Source organism: Crocodylus siamensis, chromosome 1 (assembly GCF_052110815.1).
Source record: "Crocodylus siamensis isolate JL-2025a chromosome 1, ASM5211081v1, whole genome shotgun sequence".
NCBI lineage: Eukaryota > Metazoa > Chordata > Crocodylia > Crocodylidae > Crocodylus > Crocodylus siamensis.
The window spans coordinates 281,658,986-281,679,834 of record NC_143395.1 but is presented as its reverse complement, the minus strand read 5'-3'; the positions used below and the strand labels follow the sequence as shown (position 1 = coordinate 281,679,834).

General features: G+C 41.7%; 1 protein-coding gene across 2 annotated transcripts in view; it reads left to right on the top strand.

The window, feature by feature from the left end:
- WWC3 (WWC family member 3) overlaps positions 1 to 20,849 on the top strand; it is a 159,302-nt gene that overhangs the window by 132,405 nt on the left and 6,048 nt on the right. For both annotated transcript variants that reach the window (XM_090063951.1, XM_090063946.1), the window contains exons 16-22: positions 3,266 to 3,433; positions 5,041 to 5,192; positions 7,650 to 7,809; positions 14,487 to 14,651; positions 17,824 to 17,916; positions 18,819 to 19,049; positions 19,824 to 19,951. In XM_090063951.1, the coding sequence (XP_089920077.1) occupies positions 3,266 to 3,433; positions 5,041 to 5,192; positions 7,650 to 7,809; positions 14,487 to 14,651; positions 17,824 to 17,916; positions 18,819 to 19,049; positions 19,824 to 19,951 (1,097 nt within the window). The remainder of the gene's footprint in view (positions 1 to 3,265; positions 3,434 to 5,040; positions 5,193 to 7,649; positions 7,810 to 14,486; positions 14,652 to 17,823; positions 17,917 to 18,818; positions 19,050 to 19,823; positions 19,952 to 20,849) is intronic.

Below are 20,849 nucleotides of genomic sequence, written 5' to 3'. Positions count from 1 at the left end.
AGTAGCTTGGTCCTGATTGGTAGAGAGGTCTTGTCCCTCAGTGTGGATTAGCAGAGAGGCCCTGGCAGGGAAAGGAGGGATGAAGGGGCAGTTGCCATCTCCTCTGCTGCCCTTCTCTGCTTTCCCTCCCAGCAGTAAGGACTGCTGGCTCCCATTGGGGAGTCAGCTTTTTATTCTTATCAAAAAAATGTTTTTGTTGATTTTGTGGAAAATTCCCAATTTCAGTTTCTGTAAAACTGCAAATTAAGTAGGTCTTTACTAATAAATAAGAAATGATTTTTTTATCTGAAAGGGACAGGATTTTCAATTTTCAGTTTTTCCTATTCAGTTGTCTGTGAAAATCTCCATGCAAAATGTTTAAAGAAATAAGCTAAAAATTAAGAGTCATAGCGTTGAAATCCTGAGGATTTCTACTCATTTAGTTAACTTGATTTAAAATTTATTTGATCCAGTTGCACAGTTTTCTCTGGTCCTGCCTAAGCTATGAAAATAAAGTTTAGTTTTTTTTAAACAAATATGATAACTAACACAGTTTAACTACATTTCAGAAGTGTGTCATGTTCTTGTAAGGGGATGTTTTCTAAGTATGGAGAGGGCCAGAACAAAACAAGGATTTTCTGTGCTGGAAATTTTTGTCACTGAGTGTTCTTATATAGTGAAAGCAGCAAACCACTCCTGTTAGTGTGCACTAGTACACTGATATAGCTTATTCTGATTCAGAATCCAAAATAAGTTTTATCAGTATGGGTATGAACAAAGTGGGGGCTTAACATAGCATAACCAATGCACAGTAACTGTTGATGCGCGTGCAGTTGTTCTAGGGTTGGTAAAAGCTAAACAAGATAGTTTACCCTTGGTTTGTACAAGGTACAGGCATTTCATTTGTTTGTAGTCAAGTAACTTGATTGTTTGTCTAGGCCAGTGATTCTCAAACAAGGTGTCATGAGAACATGGGGTATCTCAAGGTCCTTTCAAGAGTGCCTCAGGATGACACACAATATTAGCACTGTTAGGTTTGCAAAGATGATTCAAGAGAGAAACCCAGAGATTTCAAATAGAAATCCATAGCTGGGGTCTTTCTGAGTTATTTGAAACAGAAAAACTGCTTTTTAAATTGTTCTGTAGTCAAAAAGTGAAAACTAAGAGCTGCCACAAAGTCTATCCAGGAGTGCCTTGGATCTAAAACAGTCTGTACCCTAAGGTATAGATTTAGGCACCATTATGCTAGCTTAATTGTATCTAGCATAGGGCTTTTACTGGTACATCTGCATTAGAAAAAATCCTGCCCCTATTGAGTTATAATACAATTTTACATACAAGCCTGGCCTGATACAGAAATATCTGTTCCTGCAGTGGCTATAAAATGGCATTTGAAGGCATGTGAACAAATACTAAATAAAGTTTGCTAAGGATTCCACACTTCTCTAATCTGCATGCAGCCTTATTTCTAGCTAAATATTACAGTTGTCTTTCTGTGTTGACTTGAAAATTAAGTAATGGAAATACATTATGCTGTTTTAGTTGTTTGTTCCTCCTCCATTTTTCTTTGCCCAGAGTGGTGACTTTCTGTAGCACAGTTCCAACATCCAGTCCAGTAAAATAACAGCCTTCTGCATGCCTTTGATTCAAATGTCAGGCTCACCTTTCTCTGCCATTTGTGAGGGTGGCCTTCTCTGCACTTAGACAGTGCTGGTTAATGATTCTCTCAATGAAAATAGTCAAGACTAAGTGCAAAAAACATTTGTACAGATTAGGGGGGGAAATATGAAATGCTGTATCGGCTTGTCCGATACTTCATTTATGGAGAAAGGAAATAAATGTATTAAAGTTACTGGACTGCTTCCACCTTACAGTTAGACTCAACTAATCACCTGTGTTTGTCAGAGCTGTCTCCAAAAGAACGTTTGTGCCTAAACAGAAAAAACAAGTTAAAACTCTCCACCGTTGATGGAAGGGTGACATAATTTAGATAATGTGGCTTTGGTTTTCGAATTATGCCAAATTAAATATAATTGGTGGAACAAGACAAGACACACTTTTTTGAACAGTCAACAAATATAAAAAAATGATAGCGTCTTCCTTTTGGTACACAGTATATTGACACAATAATTATATATTCTATTACGTTTCTAATGTGACATTATTCTTTGTTCATTTCAAAAGCGTTTGTCCATTGTCCCCTTTTCACCTGTTTAAACACAGCCCCAGGGAACTGACAGCATGCTAGCAAAATAAAATAAGTATTTTACATATTTTCTGATGAACCCGTTTTTTATTTGAATACAGTCTCTATATATGCTCATATCCTTCTGTATTGTTAAAGACATTGTACTTTATCATAATTGATCTTTTCAATAATAATAAAACTCCTCTTCCAGTTAAATCATATATCTAGCTGCTAGGTCACTAGTATAGGAATAAAACTGTTCCACTGAGAACTGAATGAGGGTATAAATTGTAGGTAGGTGAATTACAGGCTCTACAATTTTTAAACTTATGTACAGAGAAGGAAATGAAAGAAAATTGTATATGTTCAGTCACCTCAGTTCTGTATCTAATGTAGTACTGGACAGACATGCCATATGGACCCATATAATAGAGTAGGTCACTTTAGATTTTGATAGCTCTAAAGATGCTTTAGAAAAATGTTGTGTTGGTGGCCTGTTTGGCTTTACAATGTATGAGGAAATCTGGAAAATGCTATTTCTTGGTACTTACCTTGCAATTCCAGTCTTCCAGCATATGTCCCTACCCTTTTTCCACCTGCCTGGAAGACAGTCTTTAGGCCTGGATAGCTGTTAGAATTACATCAGAGAGACCTTTCAAGTAAAACACGATCAATTGATTTTTTTTTTTTATTTAATGGCTTGACTTTTTTTCCACTTAATGACAGTTTAGCTCAAGTGTGTGTGTGTGTGTGTGTGTGTGTGTATGTGTGTGTGCAGAGATTTGATATAAATTATCAAGAGCTGAAGGTGATAATAGCACCATCTCTGCTCTGTATCAAGGACCTCAGTTTTAGTAGTATGAATTAAAATGCTGGAGACCCCTATCAGATGGGAAGGAAGTTAAGAAGAAAATAAGACGTGTTTGTTTTACTAACGCTAAAGAAGCAGAGAAAAGCAAGAATCTCCTGCCACCCTCTGCTCACCACTTCTGCAAGGTTTATGTATTATTTTTGACAAAGTATTTCAGTTGAATGGACTAGGTTTGAAAGTGTCTGGTTTTTGATTGGTTCACTTCAGCTGATATAATGTTTTTACAGGGCATTGCTCAGATCAGCCTGGCTGATTATGAGAGTTCCAGGGAGATGCAGCTTCACTGGTACTCTGTCCAGATATTCACTGGTTCAGACCCACAAGGGGCAAAGGACAAAAGCCAGTGTGAAGAAAATACTCCCCAGTGTTCTGGAAATACAGCTACAGTGAAAACGGTATGGCTATGAAGAAATGTTTTTATTGTTTTTGTTTTTTTAAATACTGTACAGATGTTCACTTGCTGTAAACTTGTTTGCTTTTGTTTCTGTGCAAAATTAACTGCAGAGACTCACATTTTAAGTTTGTTTTTTGTTTGAGTCTCTGACATTTGAATGAAAAATGTGTATCGCCTATTATAGCAATCATTAATTTAAGTGGTTATTTGATTTATGTACCACTCTCCATAAAAAAGGCTGAGGGGGACTCACAGTAAAAAATAAATCACAAAAACAGATTACCTAAACCAGGGGTGTCCATTTTCAGTGCGTCTGAGGGCCACCTTTCCTCATACCCTCTTCTCTCCTGCTGCCACAGAAGTGTTTGGTCCCCTAGTGGCCCCCCCTACTCCTCACCACGCAGGCAGCCCCAGCAGTGCACAGCCCCCAATTTCCAGGCCCCCTCTCCCACTATGTGGAATAGGCAGCTGCAGAAACCTGCAGTCTGCCAGTTGATCATCTGTGTCCCAAACGGTACTCCAAGCAATACCCAAAACATAACTTGCCCCCATTATATGTGGGCAAAGCTGCATGGTTATATTGAGTCTTGAAGAAAGATGTTTTTTAACTCAGAAATTGTTTAAATAATCTTATCATTTACATCATTGGTGCTTAACCTCCAGCCTTTGGTCCAGATTCAGCCCACAGAGGCATGTCATCCAGCCCATGGGGCTGCCCAACAGTCTGGAAATTTGATTGGCGGGGAAGCAGTGGCAGCATTAATTGCCTCTCCCCAGCCACCAAATTTCTGGATATCTGGAGAGCCCTGCAAGCCAAATGAAATGGTCTGTGCACACCAGAGCACAGAATTCTTCAGCCTCTGCATCTGGCATGTGGAGCTAAGCCAGCACACCAGATAGCACCTTCAGACTGACCCTGCACACCAGCCACGACCTGGATCAGGCCTGTGGCCTGATCCCATGTGTGGAATCTGGTCTGCAGGGTCGGTTAAGTTGATCCCCACTGATTCATACTACAGTAAAAAAAATCAAAATGGGGTTAAGAACCACTGAATGCTTTCTAATACTGAAGGAATCATTGTGCTGTATACCATGAAATTCAATGTAAGCATTTTGCAATATTGCATATTGCATTTTGCAGTAAAGTATAGTTACTTTTACCATAAATGTTGCTGCATTGAATTGGCTCTGAAAAAGAATGAATGCTATTTTGTGATTTGCTTTAGCTGAGCAAACTAATCATCAAAAATCAGAAAATTTTTGTCCTGGAAATAAATGATAAGTCTTATGCAACTTTTCATAGCCCATTAAAAGTAAGGGTTTTGTATATGGCTTAATACATATGTTTGTGCTTAACTTCAACTAATCCTGTTAAGTATATGTTATTTCATTTTAAAAATAAATGTGAAACATTCATTCTTTTCTGGTGGAAGTCTTACATCTCCTTGTGGAAGTTTCAGTAACTGAGTAGTCACTTAGTAACAAAGTCATAATTTAGGACACATACTTGTTCTGAGCCATATGGTGACAGTTCTATCACTCTGTATAATACACAAAAATTAAGTTTTAGTTAAAGCAGTGTCATTTGAAGTCTAGTTTTACTTTCAGGATGCAGTGACAGTCCTTTTAGCAAGGACCACAGCCCAGCTGGAAGCAGTGGAGAGAGAATTGGCAGAGGAGTGTGTGAAATTGGAGTACACAGAGGAAGAAATCCTAGAGATGGAAAGAAAGGAAGATCAGGCAGAAGCTATATCAGAGAGGTAAAAATATTAGTTAAAAGATGGAGCACATATAATTTGTAAGGTCTTGGCTGAAGCTTTTGGCTATTTTCTCAAACATGACTACAAAAAAAGGGAGATCTGTGGATCCTGTTTGTATTCAACTCTGTTCTCCTGTTTTATCATTGTAGGTGTGTGTATTTAATTTGGTTCTTCTCCTGATTAGATAACAGTCTACCTCCTAGGAAAAGCTAGATTGCTACAAAGTAAACTTTATCCTCACAGTTAAATCTTTTTTTCCTCTGCCCTCTCTATACATGTAGGGGGTAAACTGTATGATATTGTTCTTTCGTAGTTAAAATCATAGATAATTAGGGTTGGAAGGAACCTCAAAGTCATCTAGTCCAACCCTCTCCTCAAAACAGGACCATCCCCATCTAGATCATTCCAGTCATAGATTTTACAGACATTAGGACTGAAAGGGACCTTAGAAGATCATAGAGTCCAGCCCCCTGCCCCAGAGCAGGAAGTCAGCTAGGGTCACAGGATCCCAGCAAGATAAACATCCAGTTGACTCTTAAAGGAGTCCAGAGAAGGTGCTTGAAGGGCTTTCTCAAGACGGGTCTTAAAAACTTCCAAGAAAGGAGATTCCATCACCTCTCTTGGTGATCCGTTCCAGTATTTCACCTACCCTCCTTATGTGAGAGAGTTTTTCCTAGTCTCCAACCTAAACTTCCCTTCCTGCAACTTGACACCATTGCCCCTTGTTCTGTCATCTGCCCAGGACACTTGAGAAATAGACAGGTCCACACAGGTCTGGTTCTGAAGACCCTTCACAGCTCAAAAAGTGGTAAGATTTTGTCAGGGCCTGAGTTGAGGGCAAAATTTATGCTTTTTACTTGTGGAACAGGAGAATGACAAGATAATGGGAAAACAAAGTCAAAGTGCATTTAATTGTCCTTTAATTAGGGGGTGTCTGACACCCAGATGACCTGAGCAGTTATTAAAGATGAGCAATTTTAGAAATAGACATAGTAACATGTATTAGCAGAACCTAGTTTACTAACAAGGCAAAACTTGCCAGGTGCTCAGCTGCAGCAATTTTTGAACCCATTACATGTTTATGTTAAAATGCAAACTCATAGGATCATGCAGTGAGGCCCCAAGGCTTTTCAGTCGTTAGCATTTCAAACTAAAGCATTTGTTGGTTTTGATGGTACCCATTTTTGAATACTTAACCATAGAAAAATTCAACACAAAGATGTTGTGTTCTCAAGATACTTTGAAAAGTGATGAGACTGGCGATTCCTATTCCTCTGTATTGATTGATAAGATGCCTTTAGCAATTGTATTCAAGAATGGAGGTTTTTAGCACCCTTTTGCCATTCCAATCCTTTGAAAGAAAGCTTTATCAGCAATTTGACTTGGCTTTTCAAACCATGATGCTTTGACTTTCTCTTTTTCTTTGTAATTAATGACCAGAGTGGGTAAGTCGTATAAGTTCCAGGTTGTCTATTTTTTAAATTTGTTATAACACTGCTGGAATTCCTGTAGGAAACCAGGCATGTGGTTGGTCTGTGAGATAAGACCCATGAAATAAGTTTTTTTTAGGTACTGATTCTTATAAAGATACAACTTTAACAGTTTCACCAAACACAAACATTACTATTTTTCCTTCAGAAAGTTAAGTGGGCCACCTCCAAGTGGCTTAGGATATAGTATTGGTATCATGATATTAAATTATCTGTACTATGAGCCTAACTAACACGGCTGTCCCTGTTAGTAAGAAAAGGGGCATTTTCAACAAAAGTGGACTCAGCCATTAAAAGCAAAACTGTAATTACTTTCTGTGTTTCTTGGCACCAATAGCAGCATTCAACAGGACAAAAAACAGCAAGATGCCATGCTGCCCTCTCAGTCAGGAAAACCCACATAATTTTGATAATTTGATTATGACATCAGAAAATACCCTTATATTTGGTAAAGCAAATCATACCTTTTTTATCCACATTCTTCTGTCTTGTAGTTATGTACCACCCCCTTCTTCTAGTATCATGAGAGACATTTAGAAAAAAAAGTAAGCTACTGAATACCTTAATTAGTGTTAAACTTATTCTTTTCTCTTTTGTAGTCAAAATATACTAATACTTGCAATTTTTTACTTGTGTGATAATTCTACTTCATACCATACTTATTCTTGAATACTGATAGATCATTGTAGTACTTTATTAGAGGTGTTTTGTTCTGTTTTGCTCCAAAACCATGAAGTGACTTTATGAGAAAATTAGAAAAGCTGATTTTGCCCTGGACTAATTTAACTTTGGCTGTGTATCTTAGCGATCCATCTAGGTTAAGACCTCATTCAGAAAATGTGCATCTGATCTGTAGGAATAAAATCTTACAAATAATAAAACCTTGATTGGAAACAGAAATTAAGGCATGTGATTTCTTGCAGTTCCAGTACAAATCTACTAGTGTCTCAAAATATTGTATCTTTAGGAGTTGGCAAGCAGAATCTGTTGACAGTGGATGTAGTAATTGCACGCAGACCAGTCCTCCCTATCCAGAGGCATGTTGTGGTGACTCACTGCATGGACATACATTTCCAGCTCAAGCAGGCCAGTACAATTCTGGAAAAGTGCAGCCCCCACCTATAAAGGTAAGTAAAGAAGATATTGCCAAAAAGCCTTGTGCACATAAGACTCGCTATATGTTTCCCTTTGATGTGCCCAATTGGCACTTTTGTAGCCACATAAGTGTAATTTTTGGCACTGATGCACAGCTTGTCCTGAACTTCCTTTCTTAGCATGCTGAGAAGGCTGTATGCGAGCTGCAGAGGCTCTAGGGCAGAATAGAATTGCCCAAGCACTTGCATAATGTCAAACAAGTTCCAAAGCTTTGGTCACAGAAGCCACAACTAACAAGAGTTTAATCATGGAAGAGAAGTGGGAGAAGGATCTTTCTGCATTTTACCCATGTAACTTAGTGGCCAAAGAAGGAGCCAGGTTCTAGGGTCCCCTTCACCCAGAGGTATTTTAAATTTACATCCCCTGTCTTCCAACAAAGTTCTCTAACCAGCAAGCTAGAGCATGCTCCAGCCCTCCTCTTGAAGCTGGCCAACTGGACAGCCAGATGCGGAAAATATGTGAGGCTGGGAAGAAAAATCAGTTAGACAGAGGGCAGCTCAGTGAGATGGACGCTGCCCTGGGTGACCCTATTCTGCTAGGGTTGGAAACAGAATACAATGTGTACATTAAGCATGGAAAGGTGAAATAAGTTTATCCCGTAGTGCAGTGGTTTTCAAACTGAGTTAGAATCATAGAAAATTAGGGTTAGAAGGGAATTAGGGTTAGGAGGTCATCTAGTCCAATCTCCTGTTCATCTCCTGTTCAAAGCAGGACCATCTCCGACTAGATCATCCCAGCCAAAGCTTTGTCTAGCTGGGTTTTGAAACCCCCCAACAAAGGAGCTTCCACCACCTCTCTGGATAACGTGTTCCAGTATTTTACTACCCTCCAAGTGAGAAAATTCTTCCTAATGTCTAACCTAAACTTTCCTTGCTGCAACTTGAGACCATTGCTCCTTGTTCTGTCATCTGCTACCACTGGGAACAGTCTAGCTCCATCCTCTTTTGAACATCCCTTCAGGTAGTTGAAGGCTGCTATTAAATCCCATCAGTCTTCTCTTCTGTAAATTAAATAAGTCCAGTTCTCTCAGCCTGTTCTCATAAGCCATGTCCCTCAGCCCCCTCACCATTTTTGTTGTCGTCCCCTGGACTCTCTCCAATTTGTCCACGTCCTGGCTATAGTGGGGGGGGAGGGGGCCAAAACTGAACCCAGTACTCTAGATATGGCCTCGCCAATGCCGAACAGAGAGGAATAATCACTTCCCTTGACCTGTTGGCCAATACCTACCCACACCTACCAGTGCAGCCCAAGATGCCTTTAGCCGCCTTGGCAACAAGGGCACACTGCTGGCTCAAATTCAGCTTATTGTCCACTGTAACCCCCAGGTCCTTATCTTCAGAGCTGCTGCCCAGCCAATGAGCCCCCAGCCTGTACTGATGAATGGGATTATTCCATTCTAAATGCAGGACTTTGCACTTGTCCAGTGAACTCTGTGGTTTCTCCATAGGTCATCAGGGGTTCTACAAAGAGACTGGGGGTAATGGCAGAGTAGGCTGGGAGGTCATGCACTGCCATTGCTGGGCCAGTCTCTTGGCTCCATGTCAGTCTTTAGGGCAGGGGTGGCAAAATATGGTCTGTGGGCTGGATTCAGCCTGCCAAGCCATTCTATCCTGCCTTCAGGACCACTTCAAAAAAAAAATTATTACCAGCCTGCAGCTGCCCCTCTGAAAGTTGGTGGGAGGCAGGCTTTCAGAGATTGCGTGCCATTGGACTGGGCAGGCTCTGTGATTCCACCTCTGTGAGGCTCCTGGCACTGCATTTGGAAGCCCCATGTGGAGGCACCAAATGGAATGTCTCCCAGCTGGACAGCTGGTAAGTGGGGATGGGACTTCCGGCCCGCAGTGCGGGGGAGGGGCATGGTGTTTGTGGGTGGGTGTGGGCCCCCTGCCATGGTGTGCAGCCCCTGCCACCAGCGGCAGCAGCAGGTGGTGGGCCCTCAGGGCACTTCTGACCCGCTACAGGCAAAGCCCCCTGGCAGTACACGCTCTGGCTATAAGTGGTATAGGCTTCTACCCTGGGGGTGTTCAAGAGGAGGTTAGATGCACATCTTGCTGGGGTTGTTTGACCCCAGTACTCTTTCCTGCCATGGCAGGGGGTCGGACTACATGATCTGGTCAGGTCCCTTCCGACCCTAGAAACTATGAAACTATTATTCCTGGGAAATGCATGTGTCATTACATGCTGATGCATGCCTTGAAACCAAACCAAGCTGACTCTATGCCAGCATACAGGGCTTCTGGCACTGGAGGAGGGAGCTGTGTACCATCGGGCTGGGCCAGGCTGGCTCTATGCCTCCATGTGGGGCTTTCAGCATTCCAGGGGGGAGCCACACATAGTGGCATGGAGCCTGCCTGGCCTGATGGCATGCAACTTTCTGTAGCTCCTGGTCCATGTACCATCAGGCTGTGCAGGCTCCACACGTGGCTCCCTGCTGGAGGGCTGGAAGCCCCACATGGAGGCACAGAACTGGCTCCTGATGGCACGTGGCTCCTGCCTGTAGTGCTGGGAGCCCCACATGCTGGCATGGAGCCAGCCTGGTTTGGTTTGAAAATGCGTGCCTGAGGGGCTGGGCTGGTGGACTCTGTGCCACCACATGCACCTCCCAGACTTCAGCCAGAGCCACGCGCTGCTGGGTGGCTCTGCCTCTGGCGGGTCAGAAGTGTCCCAAGGGTCTGCTGCCTGCTGCTGGTCCTGCTGCCACCGTCAGCGTGGTCTCTGCTCCATGGAAGGGACAGGGGACCGTGTGGCGGGGGCCCAAAACCCACTGCCACCCTGTCACAGCCCTCTCCAAAAGCCCCCCTCACACACACGCACAATATACAAAAATAAGATTTTATTTTCAGTTTTTATACAATCATCTCAATATATATTATAGAAACACAGATAAATCAGGACAAAAATAATTTTTGAAATAAAATTAAAATGTTATAATAGATGTTTAATTTTAGTATATAATTTGTTTTTTTTCAGGTTCTGAGATGGGAAACCCTGTTCCCGAAAGGGGTACTTCCAGGAGCAAGGGAGGTTGTGGGGGGCTTCTGGTGGCACAAGTCAGGGGTTAGGGGTAGGACTTTTAGTCTTAAGATTGCAATCAGAGACCGGGCACATGTCAGAGGGCAGAGCTATGCTTGCAGCCCTCAGCAGCTCACCCAAAGTCATAAAGTGGCCCTCCAGCCAAAATAAGTAAAAGATACCAACCACCCTAAGAAATACTTGCTTGTCAGATAATTTCTGGACCATCATAGCTACATCAGTCTTATACTTACAGGACTTCAGGAAGTTTGAAAACATCTGTTACAGTCCATTGCTAGTTCCAGTTGAATTTGCATGTCACCTGGTCTGCAAATGAAATCAGAAATGCACTGACAAGACTGACATATCAGTTGTACCCACAGTGCCTTGAAAATCATCATGTGCATTTTAAACTTGTTGTATTCAGTTACTGCTTTGATGAAACTGAATCTGTTCTGAAAGGACTCATTTTCTCAGTTGTATAGTGATAGATATTGGTTTCTGTATTTAAACTGTATGTGTGAATGCACACTTGCAATCAGTAAGCGTGTTCTTCTAGTACTGTTGTGGATAAGGCCATCCTAAAATGCCAGTCCTTATAGAAATAACATTCTTGGAAAAATTTTAAGAGATAAAAGCTGAAACTTTAATTTGATTAATTTACTCACCCTATATTAAAGTAAATGTAGCTGATTTTTCAGTCCAACTTTGGCATGCTGAAACTATATAAGAAAAAGTTATTTGTTGTTTTTTTAATCAGGGAGTTGAGATAATGTAAGAGAAATTGTATAATTTCAGCTTGTGTAAATTACAGTTAAGTGAGTAGAGCTACCTGTGTCTGCACAAGTTGAGGATCTGGCTCTAAGGCTAAAAACAGACAAGCCCGTATCCCACATTAAATACCTGTGAATAATTCAAATTAAGACTTTGCCTCAAAATTGTGTCTAATTCAAGTTAATTGCTATTTAAGCCTAGTGTGTAAATGGCTGTTTTAATGTCATATCCCTGCCTAATCAGGGCCTCATTAAACCAGTTGTGTGTTTTTAGCCTAAGATCTTGTTACCATAGGGAAGCTGCTCCAATGCACTGTAATTAGAGCGTGTTGGAGCAGACTTGATCAATCAAGAATGCTGGAGTATGCTAATTAGTGTGTCCAGCAGCCTCAGCATCTCATGTATCAGCATCCCTGCACTTCAGTGGTGGTGGGGGCGCTTTAACTAAAGCTTGTTTGATGAGTTTTAGTTAACGCACCCCCACCACCATTTTGAAGTATGGGGACGCTTGTACAAGGGAAGCTGTGGGTACTTTAATAAGAGTGGCTCTCAGCACATGTAAAAATGCCTGTAGTCTGTGAGACAGTAATGCAGGATCATACATATTTATGTATGAGTAGGGGTCTACCCAACTCAAGGTGGCAGCCAGCCTATTTTGTGGACAGATCACAGAGCTGGCCAACCTTTACAAGGGCTTTTCATGGCAGGGACCCCCACACCTCTGGGGATCCAGTGCTCCTGCCCCCTGCCACTGATTGGTAGAGAGAGCTGTCCATACGGCCCCACCCCTAGTCACTGACTGGTTGAGGGCTGTCTGGACTCGCTGGGACTTATGTTCATAGCTCCAGCCCCAGCGTGCCCTGTGCCTGCTCCTGCTGCTTCTGCTGCTCAGTGTGAGTGGGCAGTCTGGAGCAGGTGTGGGGTGGGCCAGAGTCAGGGCTGTGCACATTGGTCCCAGCCAATCTGCTCCAGCTGGGTTAAGTCCAGAGTGGGTGCTGGCCAGGCTGGGCCAGGGCTGTGCACTCATCTGCTGCTGGGCAGTGGTGGCAGTGGCAGGGAGGAGCCAGAGGGCATGAAGGGTCTGGGCTTTTGTGGGGGGAGGGGCTGACTGGCCCTTGACAGCTCCCTGAAATTGTCTGTGTGGCCCACGGGCCCAAATAATTGCCTGTCCCTGATCTAAGAGTACCCTTGTGAGTTCTGAGAAGTAGCACAGCTCTGCTTACCTCCACCTAGTCCACATACATCAAACGCCAAAGTGTTTGACAATGATGGGGAGAGATGCTTAGGAGTAACTTCACCTACTTCATTTTCAAATTTGCTCCCTGCAGAGTCAAAGGTGATAGATGGCTAGTACTTCTAAACAGCACCATGGAAGTGGTATCAATATTACCTTAAGAGTCAGGAGGCTGGGTTGTTTATTTCCAGGTGTAGTGTTATGAACCCATTTATGTTTTGGGGGTTCATGGTATGTCAGGAATGTTTTATTTTACTCATATAGCATATGTGATCTTGATGGAAAGCCCATATGATGCTGTATCCATTTATGTAACTTTTATCACATAACATCATATATTACGTTATCTGTGCACGCGCGTGTGTGTATGTATATATGTATATAGTTTTGAATATGGTTTAGTCAAGGAAAGAGAATGGGAAGAATTGGTAAATCTCTCTTGTTCTGTGCCGTCTAGGTTGAGACTAATTGCCACTCCCAGACACAGGCAGAACAGGTTGGGTCCCAAGGCACTGTCTGCATGTAATGGGAAAATCAACTCCTCTGTCTAAGCAACGATATTTGAAAGTAATGGCCCTTTATCCAGAGGGGCTCCAGGTTTCTTAGGGAGATCAGAACTTTTTGAAGGATTTTGTATGCTCAAGAGCATTAAGAATAATGATGATGAGGAGGGCTGATCTTGGAGGCTTTTTGAAATCTAGGTAGGATAGAATATGTCTTTGAATCCCATGCTTTGGTGGTCCAGTGACTGGAGTGGCCAGTGCTGGCAGAATCAGCAGGAAAGCTGAATTCTTGGTGTACTGGCAGGTGTGTCAAGAAGGGCTAGGGAGCAGCCAGATGAGAAGGAAGGAACTTGACTTATTTTGCTTTTCTGTCTCCAAACCTATACTGTGTTTTGCTTGTATGAGTCTTTTTTCCTACATCATAAATATTTTTGTTGTTCATCTCCTTAGTGATGCCTAAGGGAAGAATGATTGCTGGGCAAATGATACTCCAGGCTACTCCATGTAAGGGGGGACCTAAAATTTCTTTCATAACCCAATGGGAGCGCTACAGAAGGGCTGGCAGATTTCCACATTTCAGCTGCAGGGTTTAGTATAAGGCTAGAGAGCAATCCCAGGGCAACCTTGGTCTGGTTTGTTTGTTTTTTTGAGCAAATAGAAACATAGGAGGGAGAAACTTGAGTCTCTGAGAGTCTCTCAGACAGGTTTCTGACATTCAGGATCTCCATATTTGTTGAGGCTCCTGTCATCACCTTGACAGTCTCCCCATTCCCTATGACTAACACTTGTTGATTTTCTGGAAAGTGATTCGGTTCTTTCTTTCCACTGAGGTAGGGGGTTAGGCAGTTGGCCTGCTGTTAAATTAACATCAGCAGTACTACCACTACATAAAAATTTACTGTGTTATTGGGTTGTAATATTAATCTCCTAATCACTTGGAAGACAGCAAACTCTATTAGTATTTGGAAACTAGTTCCAGAATCTTGAATGCTCAGGTTTTCATAAATGAAATGGTCCATGCTCTGAAGGTTTCATTTAAGCCCAATCAGAACTTAACTAGCAAACTTTTCTGCTTTTCCTTTGAGGAGATCATTGGAATAAAGTTACTGTTTTGGCTATGATTTTAGGTGGATAAAGAGACGAATACAGAAGATCTTTTTCCAGAGGAAGTTGCTGTTCTTCCAAAAGAGAGAAACAGCCGTAGGCCCCGTGGTTCTGCTTTTGTTCGTAGTAGCACTATTGTTCGTTCACAAACCTTTTCGCCTGGAGCACGAAGTCAGTACGTGTGCAGAGTGAGTACAGTATTTTTCTTTGTGATTCCACCTGCAGGAAGGTGAAGTTGAAAGGTTCATTTGACAGTGTATATTAGTTCTAACTAATAATCCTAAACAGTATTGAAATATTCCTGTAAGAAGGAGTACATAGGCAGGAATTTAGCTCTATAAGAGCATTAATAATTAAAACATAGTATAGTCTTTTAGAGTCTTACAGGTTGTTAGATACAGGTCACTTCTATTACATAACTTTTCCTTCTGTCTACACGGTGTCTAGTAGGGCTGTGCGAAATTTCGGCTGCCATTTCGTTTTGGAGGTGTTCTGGCCTGTTTTAGCACCCAAAATGCCGAATCCAGAATAAAATGGAAGGCAACAGAATGAAACAAAACCATCAGAAATGTTTCGGATGTTTCTGAGCCTAGCTTGCAGGGAAACAGAAACTAAGAGGGAAGGGGAGGTAGGGGTGGGAAAGGACTGCTCTGATACTGACATCTGTAGCTGGCCAGTGTCTGCAAGGTGTCTGTGAGGTCCCTTCCAATCCCAGTGCTCTGGGGGAGGGATGGCAGCTTGCTGTCATCCCACACGCTAATCCCTGGTTCCACACCCATCAGAAAGAGTATGGCAGAGCCCCACAACCCTCCCAGGGGGCACTGCCCCTGGATCTGTGTACAGGATGACAGCAGGTTACCGTGCTGGCTGGAGCCAGTGCCAACACCCAAGTCAACTCGGTGCAGCCCATGCTGAGTACTGCTGGGGGAGCAGTGGGAGAAGCCCCCATAGCTGCCCTGCCTTGCCTGGCCCCATCCCCCACCCAGCCTTGCCTCCCAGCGCTTAAAGGCCTCGCACTCACTGGCTGTAGCAGGGGCTGTGGGGGCTCTGGGGCCATGTGGCAGAGCACCCCCATGCAGCCTCTGCTCCCTGATATCTCGTCTCCCCACACGCCCAGCTCCAGCCTCCCAGCACTTTAAAAAAAACAAACAAACAAAAAGCTCCCATACTCACCAACTGCAGCAGCGGGGATCAGGACCTTTGGGGGTTTGTGGCAGAGCCCCCCCTGCATAGCACGGGGCAATGGGGACAGCAGTGATCGCTCTCCCTGCTTGGCTCCCACACGGCAGCTGCCCCATGGCATGGGTGCAGTGAAGCTTGGCGAGATGCCGCACGCTGTCTGGGAGCTGGGGCTAAGTGGTGCTGGGCTCTAGCTGACAGGTGTAGCTGCCCCAGCTTCCAGGCAGTGTGTGGTGCCCTGTCAAGTCCCACTGCACCTGTGCAATGTGACAGCTGTGGCATGGGTGCCAGTTGGGGAGGGCAATCCCTGCTGCCCTGTGTTGTGTGGCAGGGCTCTGCCATAAGGCCTCAGAGTCCCTAATCGCTGCTGATAGAGCCCATGAGTGCAGGGCTTTTTTAAGTGCCAAGACTAGTTGGGGCAGGCCAGGCTGTGGATGGGGTCGGGCAGGGCAGCCATGGGGGCTTCTCCTACGGCTCTTTCTGGCCGATCTGAATCTCTGAAACAGCGTCAAAACTCCTAAACAGATTCGACTGAATCGAAACAGAGCAGTGATCCAAAACAACAAAATGAATCACTGTCCTCTGAAACGGCCAAATCCAAAATCAAAATGAGATGTAGCCCTTTTGCACAGCCCTAGTGTCTAGTACAAAGAGGCCCCGTTTGTGATTCTAGATGCTGACATAATACAAATCCTTAAGAATTCACATAATAAATTTCCAGGTATGTTAAGCATTTTAGATTAGAACATTTGCATAAAGTTGCTGAACATTTCTGTAAAAAGTATCTTTTATTAGAAATTCAGCATACTGTAGGCAGAACAGAAATGGGGACGTCCTTAAATGTGGCCATTTCTAGCTTTCGCAAGTTTGACTTTATAAATAAAGTGATTAATTTTGACTACCATATTTTCTTGCCCCCTTTCCCTTAATTCTGCTGCTGGAAATTTGGGTGTGCATTATTACAAGGAAATACGGCAGTGACAATTTCCACTTCTGCTGGGGAAAGGGGAAGATGAAAGTAATGTTGTAGTGGTGTAGGTGGGACTCACTAGCTACTAGCTGTGGACACTTTCTCTCCCTGAATCCCTCCTTCAAGGCTTCTGTTGCTGAAGTTGCTACTTGGTTACTAAATGCTACCTACCAGTATTTTCAAGGACGTCTTTGTTCATGCTTTCTTTCAAAAACGAGGTTCTTTGGGGGGGTGTTGTATACAAGAAAAATATGGTATATTTTTTCCTTGTAGAGTATGTAGCATTACTGTATTACAGGTTTTCCCTTAAAAAAAAACAAAAAAACCCCACAAAACTACAGTTTAGATCTTTTCATTGTATGTTGTTTATTTTCCACTCTCCTTATCATTTATCCTTCCAAATGATGAGAGGATATGATACTTCTTAATTTACACAGCTCAGATTATAGTTTAAATATTTGTCCCACACCATTGCTTGTTGCATACCTTTTTGTTATAAATGGAGAATATAGCCTTTTGTTATTACAGCAGAGATAGCCAAACGACAGTTTTAAGTGATACACTGCCACCTTCAGGTTTTGATCAAGTTAGTCTTTATTCATAATTAAGCAAAAAAGAGAGACAGCATCTCTGTACCCAGTACATTTTCATTTTGTATTTCTTTGTCACTAACAGTAGCCAAATTAAAATAATATTATCCTCTTACTCTTTTTTTTAATTCTTTTTTTTAATTGCATATTTAATAAAGTGACATAATCAAATGTCCTCAAAAGAAGAAACTCCATATAATTGAGCTTAATTCATTTCTTTGAATAATCGATCCTCAAAAGTCATTTGTAAAATAAACTGTATTATTATGCATTGTTTACCATGGGCATCTGACTGTACCTGAAAAAATAGCAATTTAGTCATACTGGCTTGTTAGAAATAATGAAGATATTTGAACATATCACTAAAAATGTTCGTAATTTAACAGAAGCTTATTTGCCATCTTTTAACAAATAGACATTGTTCAAAAATTGCACAATAGCACTGGAATGTGGAGACAAATGGTAGTTTATCATGTAGCATGCAAACTTTTGTGTATTGATATAACTTAAATCTGCAGTGAACTAGAAAAACATTTGATTGTCTGAAAGAAAGCAAGGACTTTATTCCTAATTATGAGTTAGTAGTTAATGTCTCTTATGTTCACTATCTTTTCTAATCAGCTGTACCGCAGTGACAGTGATAGTTCAACCCTGCCAAGAAAATCACCTTTCATCCGAAATACATTGGAAAGGCGTACCTTGCGCTATAAGCAGGTATGTTAAGAATATAAAGATCTTTATTTCATTCAGTTTTTAGGGTTTTTTTATTGCGCAACTTTGACTTTAATGTACTTTAATGTAATTATACTTCTGTTATATAATAAAGTCATCTTATTGTTTGTAGGATAAGGGGTCCATACCGAGATTTAAAATAGTAATGGACAATTGTAAAAACTTATGGCAACTAATGCCCAGTTAAATAGATACAAATTATATATTGGTTTAATTACCTTCTCTCTCAAAACACTAAAGGTTAGATAGTGACCTGGGGAGCGTGCCAACAAAAGTGAATGAATGAGATTAGAAATACTGGAAATACTAGAAATACTTTTGAGAAAGATGTGGATAGACTGGAAAGAGTCCAGTGAAGAACGATGAAAATTTAGGGGCCTGGGACTTATGAGGAAAGGCTGAAAGAACTACAGTTATTAGACAGGACTAGAAGTAGTGTCCTCAACTGGCAACAAGGGAACTTTAGGCTGGAGATTATGCTGACCATTAGTCTGGTTAAGCATTTGAACAGGTTACTTAGAAATGTTGTGGAATCTCTACTCCTGGCAGTTTTCATGAGCAGGTCTGACAGATAGTTGGCTGGCATAGTTTAGTCAGGGGATGATCCTCCCTTGAGGAGGAGGCTGGACTAAATGATTCACTGAGATCCCTACAGCCCTTCTTTCCTATGATCCTACTGTGTTTCTAAATTAACACAATATTTTACAAGAGGATATCAGTTACTTTATTTTTTTTTAAATCCTATGATAAAAAAGTTAAGTGAATACCTGAAAAATATGCTTTATCAGAACATAGTAATGTATCGTGTTGAGAGTAACCTCTCCATTTTTTTATTTATATTTATAATTTATATTATAATGCTTTTTATTTATATTATAATTCAGCAATCCTGTAGATCTTCTTTGGCTGAGCTTATGGCAAGGACATCCTTAGACCTGGAGCTGGATCTCCAGGCATCCAGAACTAGACAAAGACAGCTGAATGAGGAGATATGTACTTTGAGAGAGTTGAGGCAACGTCTGGAAGATGCCCAACTCAGAGGGCAGACAGATCTACCCCACTGGGTGCTTCGGGATGAGCGATTCCGAAACTTGCTGAGGGAAGCAGAGAGGCAGGTATGATATGCTGGGCTGTAAGTTGGGCATGTTCACAAACTTCATGAAATCTACTTCAGTGCAAATGCACCTTCAGAGTGCTTAAGTTAAGGGAATGGAACCTTCTGACGTTATAACAAGATTTCAGTGTTTTGTTTCTTCACCATTGTCTTATTGTCTCTCCCTACTGCTGTCAAAACACCACTGCACTGATTCCTAGTGATTTTCTTGTGATGACTAGGAGGATGGCATTGTCTAATCTGTCTGAAAAGTTCAGAACTCCCCTAAGAATTTGAATGTAGCAGTAGTTTAAAATATGCTTTCTGATATTTACTATTAGAATCGTATTATTATTTCTGTGCATTGTTTCTTCTACTTGGCCTCTGTAAGACTATATGCTGATTTATGTATTGTTCCATGTGCTCTCTTCTTGGGGCACATGCTTATTAATTCCTAATAATGGTAAATTGTAGCCAAGGCCACAAGCCTACAAACCACTGCAGAAGTTGTCATAGGATCTTCAGAACACCCACAGAGTTGATATAACCTCTCTCTTCTTTGAAATTCCAAACACAGTGAACTAGAAGAGGTTTAATATGTATGTTTCAGCCCTTATTGCTTCTGAAACAGTCTTATCAAAATTGAACCTGTGACTTCGGGCAATTTAAGTTTTTTTAAGACCACAGGTTTGGGCAGTTGTGTTTTAGAAGTCAAAGAGCCTATTAGGAATCTCCAGGAGCCTTCATCTCTGTTTCCAAAATGAGTATATAGTTTTGTTTTAATATTAATTTTCAGACAAGACAGACCAAATTTGAACATCATCAAGAACAAGCAGCTGAAAAAATGCTGAAGAAAGCATCCAAAGAAATATACCAGCTACGTGGACAAAATCAGAAGGAGCCTATTCAGGTGCAGACTTTTAGGTAAGCAGTAACATACATGGGAAGTGGTGCATGCTTATGTCTCTAAGCCAGTGGTTCTTAATCTTTTTGGAATTAAGACTCCATTGTTAGGTCAAGGCATCCTTCAGAAAATACCAGCTCTTTTTTCACTAATTTTTGATGACAGAAGAATAATACAGCAGTTTTTTTGTTGCAAAGAGCTTTGATCACAACAGGTCAGAATGTTTTTTGATGCTATGGAATCCTATTTGAAATTTCTTGGTTGATCTTGTGACTCATGTTTGCACAACATACAGTACTAATATTGTGTGTCACCCCATGGCACCCTGGCTAAGAATCACTGCTCTACATGACTCTAAATGGACTAACATGTTGTAGTTACTAATTTGGTGGATTCAAATCATCTGGGATGGGTACTGTATCAGAGCCCTTTCATTATTTGCTTGATTTGAATGAGCCTTTCCTTGCAACAATTTATAGTACAAGGAATAATAATGAAAGAAGAGCTGCAGTATCTCTCAGAAAGCAAATAAAACTAGGTTCTAATACAAAAAAAAATCTGTACATTGTGTGCATCTATCTTGGGCTGTAAATCCATAGATTGATATTAAGGCCTCTGTAGGGCATTGGGAAATGGAGCTTGTAGGATTTGCCAAATTCTTCCAAGTGCCAGTTACATCCCTGTAAGCAAAATTAGATCATTTAACATTATATATTTACAATTGCAGTAAATTGGATGCTTATCTTGCTGGGATCCTATGACCCCAGCTGACTTCCTGCCCTTCGGGCGAGGGGCTGGACTCGATGATCTTCCAAGGTCCCATAATGTCTATGAAATCTATGAATGCTGTTCCTGTAATGGCTTTTCCGTATTGTTCCAATTACTGTCCTCCTCCCTTTCATTGTCTTCTCTGTGTGC